The sequence below is a fragment of the Pithys albifrons genome, chromosome 19 (genome assembly GCF_047495875.1).
Source record: "Pithys albifrons albifrons isolate INPA30051 chromosome 19, PitAlb_v1, whole genome shotgun sequence".
In the NCBI taxonomy this organism is placed as follows: Eukaryota; Metazoa; Chordata; class Aves; order Passeriformes; family Thamnophilidae; genus Pithys; species Pithys albifrons.
In genome coordinates this window covers 6742807-6760305 of record NC_092476.1, presented here as the reverse complement: position 1 = coordinate 6760305, position 17499 = coordinate 6742807, and the positions used below count along the sequence as shown (strand labels likewise).

Here is a 17499-nt window from a genome sequence, read left to right as displayed (position 1 = left end):
TTCCCACCCCGCCGTCCCTTCGGTTCCACGTCAGGCCGGACCCGCCGGGACACTCCGGTTCCTCCCGCCCATCCCGCCGTCCCTTCGGTTCCACGTCAGGCCGGACCCGCCGGGACACTCCGGTCCGTCCCGCCCATCCCGCCGCTCCGGCGTGTCCGCGGCACCGCCCGGCGCGGCCTGTGCGCATGCGCGGCGCGTGCCCGCGCGCGGGGCGGCGGGAGCGCGTGCGCGGGTGTCGCGGCGGGCGCTGACAGCGGCGGGTCTCGCGAGAGCTGCGGGTCGGCGGGCGGGGGCCGGGCCGGGTCGGGCCGGAGCGGCGGCGGAGGCGGCGCTGGAGCTGGAGCGGGGCCGGGTCGGGTCGGGCCGGGCCGGGCCGCGCGGGGCCGGGCAGGCGGCGGGAGCGCCCAGCGCTGCGCGGTGAGTGCGGCCGGACGGGCGCGCCCCCCGAGCCCCCGCCCCGCCGCCCTGCCGGTGCGGGGAACGCGCACGCCGAGCCTCCGGTGCCGCGGCCTGCCCCGCCCGGCCGGCCCCGCGCCCTTGTTGGGCCCGTGTGCGCTGCCCCGCGGGTGCGGGCAGGGCGTGCAGCACGGCCTGAGCTGCACAGCTCGGCCGGAGCCCCGGCTCGCCCCCAGCGCCCTGCGGGGTGCCCCCCCCGGGTTGGCCTTGGGGCTCCTCCCGCTGCCTGCGGAGCGTTGTCTGATCGTGGGCTTGGGGCTTATCTTTGGGGTTCCCTACAAAGCGCTCCGTGACTTCGTGGCGCTTCCAGAGGGTAAAGGCTGAGATCCCTATAGGCAGCGTAGCTCCCTGCCTTTGTGTCTCCGAACACCTTTTGGGTCATGCTTCAAAGGGGAGTTTCTGTGAAGGAGAAGGATGTTTTTCTCGTAGCCTCTTCCTTCTTTTCTGAGCTTCCTGCCTGACATTCACTGTTGGGGTTGGGGGGGTAAGGTTTGGCTTGCCAGTATAGTTTCAAATAATCTCTGAAGACAATGATGCAGTCTTGTTACCTCCCACAACATCTGACTCAGACGTCTCTTTTATAACCTAAAGAGAAAACTGTTCGGTAGCACAGTTAAAAATTGTGAGATCAATTCATAGATACAGTGCTTAGGGAGGTTAATTCCTTGTTTTAAAAATCATTAAATGCCTGAGGTTAAGGGACAAAATATGAAAGATCACAGATCTTCTTCAAACACTGTGTTGTTTGTAATCCATTTCTGCCCAAACTTGAGATGTTGAGAATTTGTACTAAAAGGAGACTTTTCATTTACTATCATCTGTTATGTTGATTAAGTCATACAGTGTTTTGAGTATTTCATAATGCCAGCCAAGCTTGTCACATTTAAAGCTGCTTTATGCAGTTTAAAATAAGAGGAAAGAAAAAGTTCCAGTAAATAAGTTTTGGCAGAAGTGAAGTTTTTAGTTACCTGATAATACTTATCAGATCAAACCGTTTTATCTGAGCTTATTTTATAAGTGATGTCTGGAGTTGTGCTCTGGTGCTTAAGGAAGTTGAACTGCTTTAATTTAAGCTGGTAGATCATGAGTATCATTTGTGATCCTGAATGTTCTGGGGTTTGTATGTTGATAATTTATATTTTACCTTGTTCCTTTACTGTGTTACACTTCCTTATTTGGCTAGTTTGAATTAATGTTCTGCACTTACAGTTTTTGCTTTCTATTCTTTGGTCTGGAGCCTGACACTTCATTGCTGCATGTCTTCCAGATGATGTATCCATACATTTTTCTTTCCACCACCCTCAGTAATGTTTTGTCCTTGATGAAGGATCTGATTCTTTCCAAATCTCCTGCTGATTTCATCTTCTTTCTTCCCTCGCCTTGGCTTTCTAAACTCTCTTGTTCTATTCCTGCCTGTATCACTTTTCAGAAGAGCAGTAGAACAGTGGAAGGAGAACAATGGGAAAGCTCAGTCTCGTTTAACAGCTTTGCTGTTTGTAAGAGCAGTGTAGAATGTCCACCTTTGCCTGTGTGTTTTTAAAATATCTGTTGAAAAGAACATGAGAATTGTTTCCTCTTGGCCACAACAGGGAGGTTTGTATTTATAATTACTTATATTCCACCCTGACCTGCAGCACTCCTGCTGATGAGCATTTACTGGTGGCTGCATCTGCTGCCTTTTCTTCCTCTCCCCACCCCCAATTTTTTTTTTTTAAAGCAAAGGAAGTGTCTTGCTCTAAGTCATGGTAAGGTGAGAGGTGAGAGACATTGATATTCTGAGAAATCTTAGTCATTTCTCTAGCAAGATCATCTGATATTTTTTGTGAGATATAATCATTGTATTAATCTATTGCCTTACTCATTCACACCAGTTTTATTCCATTTGCAGTCTGCTGGGGTTCCCTGTAGTGCTGTGTCCTCTTGCACTGCTCTCTGCATGAAGCAAACACAGCTCTGCTCTCAGTGGGCACAGACCTACCCCAGCAAGCTTATTTCCCCCCCTGCAGTTGGTTTGTTCATATTTCAATAATTATGTGCCTGAGTGTCTGTAAGAACATATTTAATAAGGTTGTGAACAGCAAGTGCTTTCTAAGTGACTTTAAGGGAATTATGTTCTGAATTTACCTTTCCTGACATTTGCTGTGTAAGTATCTTGGTTTAGCATTTCCAAAACATTTCCCTGTTTTCCATATGACTTTGTTGCCTGAATTTCAGCTACACTTTGCCTGAAGTCAGGCCTGTTAAAGTTGTCCTGCACTGCAGCTGCTGTTAACATTGTTACCTGCAAACATCACTGCTTTATGTGCTGACACTACATATGGTGGTGGTAGTAAACCCACTGCGTGTTTCAAGACAATTGCATGATGAATCTCTGTCATCTTGAATTGTGCTGGAAAACTTCCCAATATTGTGCTGCAGCTCAGCTCAGGGAAATGCCAGGATAGTTCTTGGAAATGCTACATCAGTTTCTCTGAAGAAAGTTGTGTGTTAACTCCTTCAGTTAACAAAAACCTCCAGTAGTTCTTAGCTGGTAATGCAGTCCTTGTGTACCCTAAAGAAAGGAACATTTACCAGCTGAAGTAGTTTCTTTTCTTAAATGTGTTTTGAGCCTTTAGCATGTTCTTTAATTTGTGCAACTTGCTGTTGTGTTCCTGGGTTTGGAACTTCGGGTTTTCAAGCCATGTTCCCTCAGCTGGAGGTGTTTGTGTGCCCATAATCACACACACATCACGTGTGCGTGGGGCTGTTACAAACACCCAGAGGTGGCTGCCAGTGATCCTTGTCATTTAAGGAGGAATAGAAACAGATGCTATGACAGGTAGACCACAGTGTAAGTGCAGGTGTTGAGCAAATGTCTGTGTTTGCCATTGCTTTGTGCATGGTCATTCATGTTGCTCCTTAATGCTGCAGTAATAGCAGAAAATTATCAATACCACCAGTTAAAAAACCCAAGAGGCCGCATTGGAAAGGTGAGGAGATGGTGAACACAACACAATAGAGGTGCAAAGGGAAAATACTTGTGGTGAAGGAAAGTTACTGTTGCTGTTTGTAGGGCTGTGCTGGTGGGGTGTGGAAGACTCACGTAGAGAGGTGCTTTTTGTTGAAACTAAAATTAAGTCTTCTAGAATTTCCAAAATGTACTGAAGGTGATACACTGTAACACTTTAATTATGTGTGCTGGTCAAAGCTTGGATACCGTCTATTTATTTCCACCAGTCACAGTAGCACAGGCAGGTTGTTCTGTGGGGATCTTTGGGCTCCTGACAGCCTTGTCGGTCCTGCTGAGGTTTCAGTAGTGCTTGTGGGAGAACCAGAGAAATCCCCAAACTTTGTCCACAGGGGGCTCTGCTAAGGTGGCCTTTGTTTTGGTCAAGGAATATGCTGTAAATGCTTTTCTCATTCTGCCACATTCCTGTGATGGAGTCTCAGTTCTGGTGTTTGCCTTGAACTTCATTATTCTTTATGGGGAGCCCAAGGCTGGGCAAACATGGGACTCACATGGAACATGAGCATGTTGACTGCTGAAGTGCATTTATGTAAGGCATGTTTTTCTCCAGAATGAGAAACTGCTGTTGCCATCTGCTGCCTTTGCATGAGCAGGGCTCTTTCTGGGCCGCAACCACGGAGCCTGAATTAGCAGGTGCGTGGGTTCACCAGTGTTTGTCAGATCTCTCCTGTCTTGAGTTGTCGTTGACAAGTACCAGCTCTCTGCTTCTTCTTCAGGGGGATATTCATCATGGTTTTTAACTTGTAGACTGTCTTTATTTTTTTTTTCCTGATCATTTCCCTTCTCTCCTATCGAGTGTAGCAGGAGTTAGATAAAATCCTTCCTATTATAACCTGAGATCAAGATTTAAGCCTTGTCAATGGTTTCAGTGTGTATATATGCCTTGCCGGGTTTGATGTAATTTCTTTTCTGGGCCCCTAAGAGATACACGACCCTACTGCTTGTCACACTGTGCTTATGAATATTTTTGTCATGTTCTGCTCAAAACCCTGGAATTTCAGGGCCGTTGCTTTTATGCTCCAGTGAGCCCAAACTTTTGTCTCTACGTAATGTTATTTGAGGACACTTTTTGATAGGCATTTCAATTCCAAGAACCCGGCAGCACTCTCTGCTTTGTCTAACTCGCCGTAGTTAAATCGGCACGAGCCGTGTGAGTGGAAGAACCCAAACCATCGGTGCCGGCTGCGTCTCCACACGGGTCTTTCCCAGAGCAGCGCGTGGTGGGAGCGCAGCGCATCCCCGTGCCCCGGGGCTCTCCCCGTTACATCGCAGTGATTACCGATGCGAGGAGCGGGGGGATTCCCGAGAGGCGGGACCCGCCCGCACGGCTCCCCCTCGGGCAGCGGGACGGCCGTGCCTCCCGGGGCGGGCCGGGGCCGGGGCCGCCGGGGCAGTCATTGAGCGAGGGCCGGCGGTGCCTCCCGGCGGGTCGGGCCGGTACCGATGCCGGGGCGGTCATTGGGGCGCGGGCTGGCGGTGCCTCCCCGGTCGGGCCCGTGCCAGTGCCGATGCAGCTGCCGCCCTCGGTGCCTCCGGGGCAGTCACTGGGGCGCGGGCCGGCGGTGCCTCCCGGGTCGGGTCGGGGTCGGGGCGATCACTGAGCGAGGGCCGGCGGTGCCTCCCGACGGGTTAGTGCCGGTGCCGCCCCCGGTGCCGTCATTGGCCGCGGGACGTGTCAGTCGGGCGGGCCGGGGCCGGCGGCGGGAGGAAGCGGCGGCGGCCGCGCCGGGCGGAGCGGAGGGAGCGGCGCTGGGCGCGGCCCCGGCCATCGATCCGTGCTACTTCCCCTAATGGCCCGTCTCTTCCTCCTCCTCCTCCTCCCCCTCCCCTAGGGCGGATCGTCCCCCGGCCGCGCTGTATGTGAGAGACGGGGCCGGCGCCTCGCACGGAGCCGGGAGCCGCTTCGGGGAGCGCTTCCTGCCCCACCGCCCGCACCGCCGGGCGCGGCAGCCCCAGCATGGAAGCCATCGCCAAGTACGACTTCAAAGCCACGGCGGATGACGAGCTGAGCTTCAAACGGGGCGATATCCTTAAGGTAAGTGGAGGGTGAGGGCTCGGGAGGTCCCTCTTCGCCCCTGGGCTGCTCAGCTGCTCTGCGAGTCGCTTCCTGTCCGTCAGACCTGACGTGCTTTGGGTCCCCGGAGAACGCCATCTCCGTTTAACAGGGAGCCTCGAGAGCTCCTAAATCCCACTCACACCTCCCCTAAGAGCAGGACAGGCTGTTTTATTTCAGTGTTAAGCCTACATCCCAGTCTCTCAATTCTCTCTTCTGAAATTGAAATATTTGAAAACTTACTCATAAACACTGTACCAAATAAGCAGAAGTAGAAGATAATCTCGACACTGAATTCCCTTTTATGAGAGGAAGCCCCATAAAGTAATCAAGATCAATTTGGTATTCCTTTGCTCTGCCTCCTGCCAAGGATCCCAGTATCAAAGAACAGTGATTGGATTATTTCTCAGTAGATAATCTTTTAGCATCAGGCTGTCATATATTGAAGCTGAGTTTTATCTTCAGTCCTGATGAACTCAAGTGATAAGCTTGTGGCTGAATATTTAATGGATCTGTGCAGATGGAAATGAATGGTGGAGTGCATTAGAGGAATTTTGGTCTATAGTTCTTTCAGTATATCAAGGGGGTTTTAGGCTCCATCTTGACTATAGTACCAGAATTTGAAAAATATTTGAATTTCTGAAACTTAATAAAACTGGACACCCAGAACAAGCCTAAAATTTTATTTAAGGCGGGGAGTAAAATGCAAAAATCCATAGTGATTTGGCCTCAGTGAACCATAGCTCAGGGCTTTGTTGCTTCCAAGGAATAAGACCATATTGCATAATGTTTTAAAGGAATTCATTCAGAGTCATTATTCTCCACAAACGTTTATGGTGGTCTTTACCTTCTTAGTGTCATGTATTTAAAATTAAAGTATTTTTAAGCTGCTTTTTTCTAAAATGCTTTGAGTCAAAGCAGTTTTAAGAGGTGCCTTTCCTGCATTTGTAACCGTGTGTGTGCTGACAAATCAAGCCCTGCAGACCTCAGTGGGATTACTCATCTGCTCAAAATTTTTGCCTGGGAAGGGTTTGATATTTAACTACTGTTTTAAGATAAGTTGGAAAAAATAATCTCTGTGTATAAACTTAATATGTGTCTTCTATGGCTGATATTTCAATACCATAACTGTGGCTTTGTTAAATGCACATGGCCATGGAGAGATAAAGGTTGCAAAAAACCTTTGAGATTGTTAACTTATAAAATGGTTGCATCTATTTATATCCTACACATCCCTGGCCCATAATTGGCCTAAAACCTCCTGTTAGACCTGTACACCTCAATGCCACTGAGTGTGTAAATTATCAGAATATTTCCTTTGGCTGTTCTAAACATTTGAGACAGTCAGAATTTTGTAAACCTTCTGTGATATTCTTGCATTTGTATTTTTAACCTGAGCTGTATTCTTTTATTTTGTGTTGCTACTAATTGCCCTCAACTTCCATAGTGTGTCTGAAGTAGAGCACAGCTGAAGTCAGCTTGTAGAAGATGCCTAACAGGAAGGAGAAATTAAGTATAATGAAGTGAAGTTTATTTTAAAGTGTATTCTCAATGATTTTCATTTAGTTTGCTGAAGTACCTGAAAAAATGTCTTATAAAATTTGCATTTGTTTAGAAATATGTTCTTCTCTAAGAATTAAAGGAAAAATAACTTTTTATAGACTTTTTAAAGTTTAGTCTGTGCCACAAGTCTTGCATCTATCTCAGTGGCTGATAGCAAGATGTTCTTGAGTCCTGTCTACTTGATGTTACCCCATATATGCAAATAGAACCTCAGTGGTATGTGTGCTGTTACACTGCATTAATAATTGTATTTCTCCTCGAATACAGAGAGGGATTTTCCTACTCTACCCAATACCTCAGCTGAACACTTCCTCACAGCATTGATGAACAGTTCTTTATTCTGTATTTTCTCTCCTTTCAGCTCATATTCTGAAAATGTTTACAAATTTTACATGTTTATTTCTTATGTGCATAAACTGAGTCACAGAAATAGCAAATTCCTCAAGATTATCAGTAGAGTCAGTGGAAACTTCAGGAGTTTCAGGAATCCTCCAGCACAGAGGTGAGCCAAGTTCTGTGCAGCGTGGTCAGAGTCACTGTGTAAGGCTGGCAAATTTCAGACAAATAAGCCAAAAGGAGTGGGAATTTTTACAGTTCACTGTGGTGGCACTTTGTCATTTTGAAAAGTCTGTTTCACTTCAAATGTGTTTGAGGTTGTGGAAATGTATTTCCATCAGACAGTCCAGATGTGTTTGTTGGAGCTCTGCTCATGACTGAGAAATCTCAGGGTATCCCAGTCATGTGCCCCATGTGATCTCTCTCATTAACCAGGTCAGTCCTCCTGTCCTCCAGTTAACTGGGAATAGGAGGAAATTTGTGACATGTTCAGTGCACCTGCACCCTTTGCTCTTGTCCCTTGCTGAGGCCACGTGTCACTTGGTGTGTGGTGAGGACTTTACTGTGAGACATCTGTTGTGATGCACGTCCAGAGAACTGCCTTGGTCTGAGGGATATTTGAGGATGGCAGAAGGTTGTTTTGTAGCAAAATGTTATGCTAAGAAGGAGAGAACGAACTGTATCAGTGTAATTCCCACTCCCTGAAGTTCCCGTTTGTGTCTGTGGGGAGCAGAGGCAGAGGAGCCCAGTCCCACTGCTCTGACCTCAGCAGATAACTTGGCTATGATGTCATGGGCCATTACTGCTGCCTGCCCACAGATCAGGGCCTGATTGAACAGCACTTGAACTGGAGCCATTAAGCTGGTTGTTAGTAATCTTGTGGCTGGTTTCCAAAAGCGAGTGAAGATAGTTGACCTTTGGCTTGCAATTGTAAAACAGCTGAGTGAAGAGGAAAAGTGCTTGGCCTTTTTTTTTCTGTGGGCACTGCGTGGTCAAAGCTGCTCCTGTGATTTCTGTAACCCTGGCAGTGCAGTGAGTCCCTCACCCTTCTGTCTCGTGGCTCTGTAGCTGAGTGTGGTGCTGCCACTCAGGAGCTGCTCACTGACAGCTTCCTCTAAACCTTAAATACTCTGAGTACTGTTTGCTGAACCTTTTCCACAGACAGGTGAGATTGCTGCTTCCTCTGTGTCCTCTGAGAACAGCAGAGTGCTGCAGCTCCTGAGCTCTGCTCTTCTGTGCTGGCAGTTGCTTCACAGGAACTTGGTGACCCCTAATGGGGTGGGGTGAAGGTGGCCTGTCCTGTTCATTAAAAAAAATAAGGAAACTGAGGGATTCCTACTTAAAATTTAGATTTACTGTTTTTTACTTTGAGCAGGTGATGGTTGCCCTGATGCTTTTTCACTTGCTGTATCTACTGAAGTTGGGAGTAGTGACTTCAGTCTCTGTTTGTTATTCAGGTTTTATGTCCACCAAAATTATGGGCCTTTGTGCTAAGTCTGAAGAATCCAGATATAAGGTGTGCTGATACGTGCTGGTGGTTTGGCAGCAACCAGGGGCAGGAGAGGGAAGAAAAATCACAATTTTTTGTCATCTCATTGTAATTTCTTTTCTCTACACCTCCTCAAACTAATCAGAGGTGCACAGTTAGTGCCATGGTGCTGTGACAATCATTGCTGCATGGTTAATGCAGAATTAAACGTATTAATTAGTATCTTGTGGACTAGAATTGGTTTGGTTTGTTTTTAAACTATAAACCACTGCTCCATTTCCTCTTTCCCCTTCTGGCATAGGGTTGAGGCATAGCTGGAAAGTGATCTTCTCAAGAACTGATGAAGTTCCTGTTCCCAGTAGCTGTCAGCATAATTAATTCAGCTTAGAGATTGTTTTTATGAATAAAACTACTCAGGTGGTGTTTTATGTAGAAGGCCATAATCTTGAATTTTGAGGTTTTCACTTTTGTGTGACACACAAACCATCTTCCCTGTGTGCTAAAAGAAAGATTTTCTTCATAGGATTTTTATCGCTTGGAAACTTTGTTCAGCAAAGTCAACATTATTTTTCCTACTCCGACCATACACCTGACAGGTTCTGTCCACATGGGTGTTTGTCACCACACTTAATTTTTTTTCTCTCAGCCTTTAACAGGATTGAGTGTTTGCAAACAGTTGATGCTGAGATGGCATTTTCAGTTCCTGCATGAAAACCCTTTTTGTGTGTCAGGATGCAGTGGAACAGTTTCAAGTAGAGGGAGGAGGACGATAAAGGAGGGGAGCAGTGAGTCCTTCTGCTCTTTCTCATCCTTTGTCTGTGACCTCATCCACACTGGCTGTGCTAGAGAACAGAAACTCATGGCTTCCTGAAGAGTAGTGTAAAAATTTTTCTTATTTTGGGGTGAAATTATCTTCACTTCTACCTTTCCTCCCCTTCCTTACACATTCCTCCATCATTCCTGTTTTTTTGTAAGGGGATGGACTCGCTGTGGTCATGTTGATTTTAATATGTGAGAAATAGTTTTCTGAATTGATGATTCAGACAAATTGCAAGCACTGTGTGCTTTGTAGTGAAATAGGTCAAATATTAGAGCAGGTTGCCCAGAAAAGTGGTGGAATCCCCGTCCTTGGAGACACCCAGACAGCTCCCTGAGCACTCTGGTCTAATTAGGCCTGCTCTGAGCAGGAGGGTGGATTGGGTGACTTCCAGGGGCCCTCCCAGCCTCTGTTATCCTTGCTGTGAGTGGCAGCTCTGCTGTATGTGGGGTTTGATTTGTAGAGGTGCTCTTGGGTCACGTTCCCTGGCTGGCAGCCTTGGATTAGGATGGTGTTTGTCATCAATATGTGATCAATATTGCAGTCTAAGAAGGCAAAATTATCAGAACATTACAAAGAATCATAAAACCAAGTACAGTTATTTTAAATGTAGGTGATTTGGCATCCTGGCAGTAGTCACAGAGATGCTGCTGTAAGAGGTTGCATTCTTTTGGTTTGCCCAGGTATTCAATGTCTCTGCTTTAGTGCAAATTCAAATATTGTGTCTCATATCTGAGAGTAATCTCAGGGTGGGTTGTGTTTCATCAGCCAACTTCTCTGGGCATCACCCAACCTTCACCCTTCTGCGTGCCCAGAAAAGAAAACGCTCATGTTCTGTGTTTGTAAAAGGGCTGGGACCTGCTTAGAACGAGGTTGTGATGCTGAAGGGGTGTCTGTGCAGAAGACATAAATACAGAGTATTTCACACAGAAGGTGTAAAGTGGCCTTTGCAAGCAAGGAGTAAACACATTCCTTAAAAACAGCATCTGTGTTTTTATTTGGAAGCCTCATGTGATGATTATTTGAAAGCAGAGAAAGGTGAGCACTCCCAAGCTGTGTGTGCTCCCTGAGGCTGCTGGAGTTGTGAGTGTCAAACAGATGCTGACTGAGGCTGCTGGTCAGCTCAGCTGGTTTGGTTACATGGCCTTAACACGTATTGCATTCTCTGATAACCAGGGAGATGGTGCTAATTTGGAGCTGTGCTGCCTTTTGCCAGTTTAATGCAAGAGCTGTTACAGCTTCTCTGTGTGACGTGCTGGGTGTGACTGACTCTGACAAGTGTCAGCACGGGCACAGCAGCAAATCACAATTTGGCCTGATACTTTCTTTATCTGCTTTCTTCAAACTGTGACCAATGTCATGTGCTTTTGTTTTTATTTACTGGCAACGCAAAAGCATTGCCTCCCCCCTCTGGCTCAGTGGCATTTCTCTCACGTTAACTATTGTGATTAGGAATTTTCTGAGGATTTCAGATCAATAAAATCTGTTTTTCTTGGACATCCTCAGTGTTAATGAACTAACTTTGGTTTATTTTTTTTTGTTTGTTTTTAATTATAATGGTATCAGCTGGATCAAGAAAAGAGGGATTATGACAAGTATAAGGGATGGGGAATGTATTCATAACTTTTCAGTGCCTGTGGAGAGCCCTGATAATTGGGGGAGGAGGAATCCTGTTTGTAGTGATATTCAGACTTCCCTGAGTTCCCTCTGTAATTAACAAGGATCCAACTAAGCAAGGGCAGATAAGAAATTCAGTTTTTATGTGTAGAGAGCTCAGCTTAACATGAGGAGTGAACTGTATGATTCCTTGATAAAATCCCTTGTGCTTAAAAGTTGCCAGTGGCTGTACACCAGAGATCAATAATTAAAGCCTAAACCTCAGGAAAAAATGGGCTGGACAAAACTCATTCTATTTCTTTGAAAGTGGAAGAAAATTAGGCATTAGTGCCCTAACAGCACTGGAGCCAATAAATCTTATAATCCCACACTGAGCAAAAAGGGAATGTCATTTACCAAACCTGATTAATTTTACAGTAGAAATCTAAACCAGAAGAACTACTAAAGATACATTTGGACATTTTCCAAAGTGCTACGAGACTGAACTGTTGTATTAATGTAAGCTATTCTACTGATTATGGCAATTTCCATACTTAACTTGCTGTTTATCCCTGAATTAAAACCTTTGCTAAATTTTTAATAAATTTATTTATGTATGTCTTGAAAGGTTTGAAAAGTCAGAGCTAGTTTTAGAGCTACAACAATAAACAACTTCAAAAAAATCCAGCAGACACAACTACACACACAGAGAAACACACCTACACACAGTCACACACACACATGCAGACACACAGACACACATGCAGACACACACACAGACACACATGCAGACACACACACAGACACACATGCAGACAGACAGACAGACACACACACTCCACCTCCCAATAAAAGCACATTTAAAGCCATGCACCCAGTCAATATCAGCAGAGGATGTGACAACATCCATGAGCTGAGCTGAGCTCTGAGTTTTTCCTGTGTGGCTGGGTTATGTGGCATCACCTTTCAGCTCAGTTGGTTCAAACTTGGTTGTAATAATGCCAAGGTCATGGGTTCAATCCCCTGTGTGGGCCCTTGACTTACGAGCTGGACTCGATGATCCTTGTGGGTCCCTTCCAACTCAGAATAGTCTGTGATTCTTCTGGTTTGTGGTGTTGACTTGCAGAATGTCCTTTCCAGGTTTGACAGCAGGGTTGTTGTAGCAGTGAGGCCTGAGAGGTGTCTGTCACACCCTCTGCACAGAGGGTTGTGGGTCTGTCTGCACTGCAGAGCCAAGAGATGGGACGGGATCCTCCCTGGCTATAGCTGGGCTGACTCTCAGGTAGCTGGAGCAGTGATCGCATCCTGGGATTCTGTGAGACTTCCAGGGCTCACATGGGACTCTGGATGAACACCACTGTGTTAATGTCTGAGCAGCTACTCTGCAGGTCTTAATTAGCAAGATGTGTAGCAGAGGATAAGCCTATTTCCCTTCTTCCCCCCTGCCCTCACTCATTTTAGTGCTGGTGGGATGGGTTCCAGCCAAGGAGATGGAGCTGTGACTTGTGAATGGAATATTTATATAGAAAGGTGACTGAGGAAATGCATTCATTGTGTTGTTCCCAGTCTTATACACTTAGAAATGCAGTTTTTATGTAGTTATCTGTTTCAGTGGGGCACTAGTAAAAAGAGGCACTAGGTCTCCATGTTTTATTTTTAACCTGCTTTATTTAGCCTTTTTTTTTTAAGAAAAGCTGCCTTTGATCTCTGTCATTTCAGTTTTCTCAAATTCTGTTAAATTTGAAATGCAAATGAGCAGGAGATTTGTATGTGCTCTGCATTTCGAGGCAGATCAGCACACTGATACTGCAGCAGTTCATACACAGGGTCTTATCTGCAGCTTTATCCCACAGCTGTTCTTGCTCTTTCATTTCCTTTGCTGGCCCTGCACTGGCAGTTCCTGTTATCTCCAGGCTGGGCAAACACCAGGGACTGGAAAGGACACAGGGAAATAAATGTGGTTTTTAGAAGCTTTGGCCCTTGAGAGGGAAAATAAGACAGGAGAATGCTCTCTATGATTTTGGAGGTGGGTTGTTTGGGGGTTTTTTTGCATTATCTACGTTTGAAATGCTGTGGAATGTTGTTCCTTTCCCTCAAATAGCCAGACCTTTTTAGCATTGTCCATCTCTATCTGTCAAGCCTCGGGCTGTCCTTGTTTGTCACATTTGAGCCTCTCCTGCCCTGTTGCTGGGTATTTAAAGCACTCTGTGAGTGGCACATGCTTTCAACATTGGAGACATCTTGTAACACCTCCTAAGAGTAGGTGTTCAGATGGAACAGAAACTGTTGTGAAGCAGAATGTCTGTGGTGGAGCCTGAACTTGTTCCCATGGCTTGTATGCATGATTGGTGCCACCATCTGACAGCCCAAGTGAGAATTGCTTTAACAAACTTCAGAATGTGGGGGTTTTTCGTGGTGACATGTGCTCAGCACATGGGGTTGTACAGCTGAGCTCTAATGGAGCAAAAAGTGAACTGACAGTCCCCAAAACTGCTCATGAAAATTATTTTTAGGATATTTATTACAGTCCTGAATCCCAGATGCTACTCTACAATACTTCCTGATTAGTTACTAGATGCATCTGAAATTTGCATTTTAAATGGTTGTGTCCATAATTTTCCTCAGCCTGTATTTCTCTCCTTACGAAAAGAATAGTGTTTTTCTCTAGATATAATAGCCCATTTTAAAAATCACAGAATCACAGAATGGATTGGGTTGGAAAAGACCTCCGAGATCATCAAGTCCAATCCTTGGTCCAGCTCCAGTCCCTTTACCAGATCATGGCACTCAGTGCCACGGCCAAGCTCAGTTTCAAAACCTCCAGGGATGGGGAATCCACCCCCTCTCTGGGCAGCCCATTCCAATGCCTGAGCACTCTCTCTGCAAAGAATTTTTTTCTGCTCTCCAAGTTAAATTTCCCCTGGCAGAGCTTGAGCCCATCGTGCCCCCTTGTCCTATTGCTGAGTGCCTGGAAGAAGAGACTGGGAGAAATGTCTTCAAAGTCTTGAGGAGCATAAGAGGCTTTTTATCCCCTTAAGGAATAATTGCTTACTCGAATTTCCCTACCTGATCTTGGATCCTTCTGTCTCCAACTGTTTGAGGTTGTGAAAACAAATAGTCCCAGTATTGGAAGATTCATCAAATCAGATGATTCTGATCCCGTGGTGTCAGGTCAGAGACTGGAATAAGGCAAAAGTCAGGAGCAGCTATTTTTGTCTAGGAAGTAGATTGTCGGTCTCTATAGAGTAATTAATTTGGAATTGTGAGGTTCAAACATTACTGCCCTTTATAAATAAAATATAAGAAGAGGATACTTAACAGAGTGGATTTATTCCCTTTGTACCTGCTGGATGGAGCTGCTTTGCCTGAGTTCGTGTCAGCCTGCACGCCGTGCTGGGGCTGCCTCTTGGCTCCACTGCAGCTGGACCTCATGCAGAGAGCAGAAAGCACTTTTTTTTTTTTCAGTTCAGCTGAACTGTAATTATACTGTTAGTCTCTAAAACCTCTTATTTAAATAATTTGTCTCTGGAATTCAAGCTTTCTGCATTGAGCCAACCTACTTCTTGCTCTGACTTGTACTAAAACTCTACAGGTTGACATGTGGAGGGAGGGGAAAAAAAGAAGAGCTGCTGTTATGCAAAATTGTTTCCCTTGGGAGAAAAGGGGGGAATTCTTCATGAGTTATGGATGAGCCAGCAGGTTCCACTAATCACAACAGCTCTGCTAGTGCAGGAGACTTGTGGGCTGAGCTACTCAGCCCTCTGGTTTGTGAGAAATCGGCACAAAATTTTAAATTCTTGCAACTCTTGCTGAGCTTGGGTAGGTTTTTCCATTGTAAGTCCTTATGTGCAGTCAAAATCTGAGTATTCTTTTGTTACCTGCACTTCTTCAGCATAAATATGGAAATGATATTTTAACCATTTGATGTGTCCTTCACTTTCTGCTGTTAACAGAAAGAGCTCTGCTTGGATTGCTGGGAGAAAGGAACTTATTTCAGAGTAAATAGCAGGATTTTAAGCTGCAAAAGTGTATCTTTTGTGAGTTCCTCTGGAAAATCTGCCACTTCTATTTAAGAGGTATTTCCCTGAGCTCTTGTGCTGTTCAGGTCTTGTGCTCTAATTGTTGCTAGTACTGGAGGCACAACTAACTGATCAGGGAAACGCCCAAATTCTTGGGAGGGGGGAGGCAAACAAGGGTTCAAAGTGTGTCCTGCAGTTGCAGGAGAAGGGAAGAACCAAATGCAGGGAGAAAAATGAGGAGGAAGCGGCAGCCATGGTGGACACAAAGACAGCAAACACCTTTAAATGTGAAATTTGGCATTTCCAATGTTGTTTTTCCCAAGCTGCCTTCAAACAATACTTGAATTCAGGTGACATGAGCACCAGCTTGACAAACATGCCTTGTCCAGGCAATATCAGGAAAACTTGTACATTCCACAGCTAAATTTGATGTTTCTGTGACGTTCTCCATGTCCTCAAAGACTTCTCTGACAAGACATGTCCTTAACCCTGGAAGTGATAAAGTGTGGGCTGCAATTCAGCTCTGCTGACCAGTGGAATGGAGGAAGCAGAAGTTGCTTTTGCTTCCTCCTTGCCTTCAGTTCTGTCCTTATTTCTTAAAATACATTTTGCACCAACGCCTCTCTCCCACCTCTCCTGAAGCTACAGTTTGTCAGGAGCTGTGTGCATTTCTCTGTTTTGACTGCTTGTATCAGGGTGTTTAATTCTTCCAGCATCAAGCTGGCTTGGCACTTCCTTACTCCTTATTAGGAAGAGATACACTCCTCTTTTTTTTCCCCTGGAAATTGCCTGTTGTACTCAGTGCCACTTGCTGTCTGCCAGGAGGGGCAGATAAAGACTGTTGGGACTCTCCCTAAAATCATAGAATTGTTTAGGTTGGAAAAGACCTCTAAGATCATCAAGTCCAACCTTCCTGCTTAGAAGAACTCAGACTGAAACCAAGAACTTTCTCTCCAGGGTCACAAAAAATAAAGATAACCAAAGTGATTAGAGCTGACCCACATTTCCTGGAGTCCAGCCCTTCCCTTTACAGCTTGTTTCGTCTGGAAATCTTGCAAGCTGTTACCTTTGCTCTCTCTAGGTAATGAAAAAGGAGGAGCCAAGTAAAAAGAGGCTTCCAGTGTTTCTGTAAACTTTGTTGAGCTTTCTTTCCTTTGAAAAGTTTGTGTGTCAGTCCACCTGTCTGTGTTTGGATTACAAACACCTGCAGAAAGATTAGAGACACTGTTGGTGTTATTTGCATTATGTGTAATAAGTTCCCCGGAATGTTTGTGTGTTGGGAACAAAAATGTTTAACTTGCAAAAAGACTGAAGTTATTAAACACAGGGAAATACACTGGCAAAAGAGCTGCCCTGCACTCTGGTCAGAAACTGAAAACTGCCCATGGTGACCTAAGTGAGCTGCAGGTTCACATTTGTGGAGGTGTCTGAGTTACCCCCAGGGCATTGCTCTGAACCCCTTGGGGATCCCTGGTTTAAAATTCTCACAAACCAAATACAGTTATACCATTTTCTTGGTTTGCTTTGAGTCTAACAGGATTTTGCTGTTCCTGATCAGGATTGCAGTCCAGTCTGGCCATACCTAATGAAAATCTTCTAAAAGTGCTTTTATTCTTCTCTCAGTCATGGTTCCCAAAACTCCTAATTTACTAATTGGAGGGGAAGGGGCATCATCCACATGGGTGAAAACAAGCTCGTGGTCTTGGCTTTGGGAGGTTTTCCAGCACTCACAGATAGGTCTGAGCTGACCTTTCACATGGCCCTTGTTCTGTGTTGTGTTAATCAGCTTTCTCCCACTCACTGTCGTTGCCACAGATCATCTTCAGTTTTTTGTACCTTTATCATGGATTATGCTTTAAACTTCCAGCTAAGGAAGCAAATTCTACCCTTCACAACATCAAAATACTGTCCTGTTCCAGCAGACTCTGATGGCCCCACACCTGTGCATCTCTCTAACCCCATTTTGAGTCCATCTGTACATCACAGCATGAAACCCCCATAACATGAACGTGTACTGTGTGGGATAAAGTAACTGTGATTGAAACTTGCTGCCTAGAAATGTTAGTGATTTTCTCTTTGCCTCTTCTGTCCCCCTCCCCTTGCAAGAGACAGTAGGAAAACGTCTCCTGTACTTCTCTTGGGAAGAATTGATTTGCAAATGTC

The 17499-nt window shown here is 45.6% G+C and overlaps 1 protein-coding gene across 1 annotated transcript in view; it reads left to right on the top strand.

The window, feature by feature from the left end:
• Positions 1 to 265: 265 nt before the first annotated feature.
• GRB2 (growth factor receptor bound protein 2) overlaps positions 266 to 17499 on the top strand; it is a 52962-nt gene continuing 35728 nt past the window's right edge. The window contains exons 1-2 of the mRNA XM_071573463.1: positions 266 to 417; positions 5296 to 5498. Coding sequence (XP_071429564.1) covers positions 5421 to 5498 — 78 coding nt within the window. The 5' untranslated portion in view covers positions 266 to 417; positions 5296 to 5420. The remainder of the gene's footprint in view (positions 418 to 5295; positions 5499 to 17499) is intronic.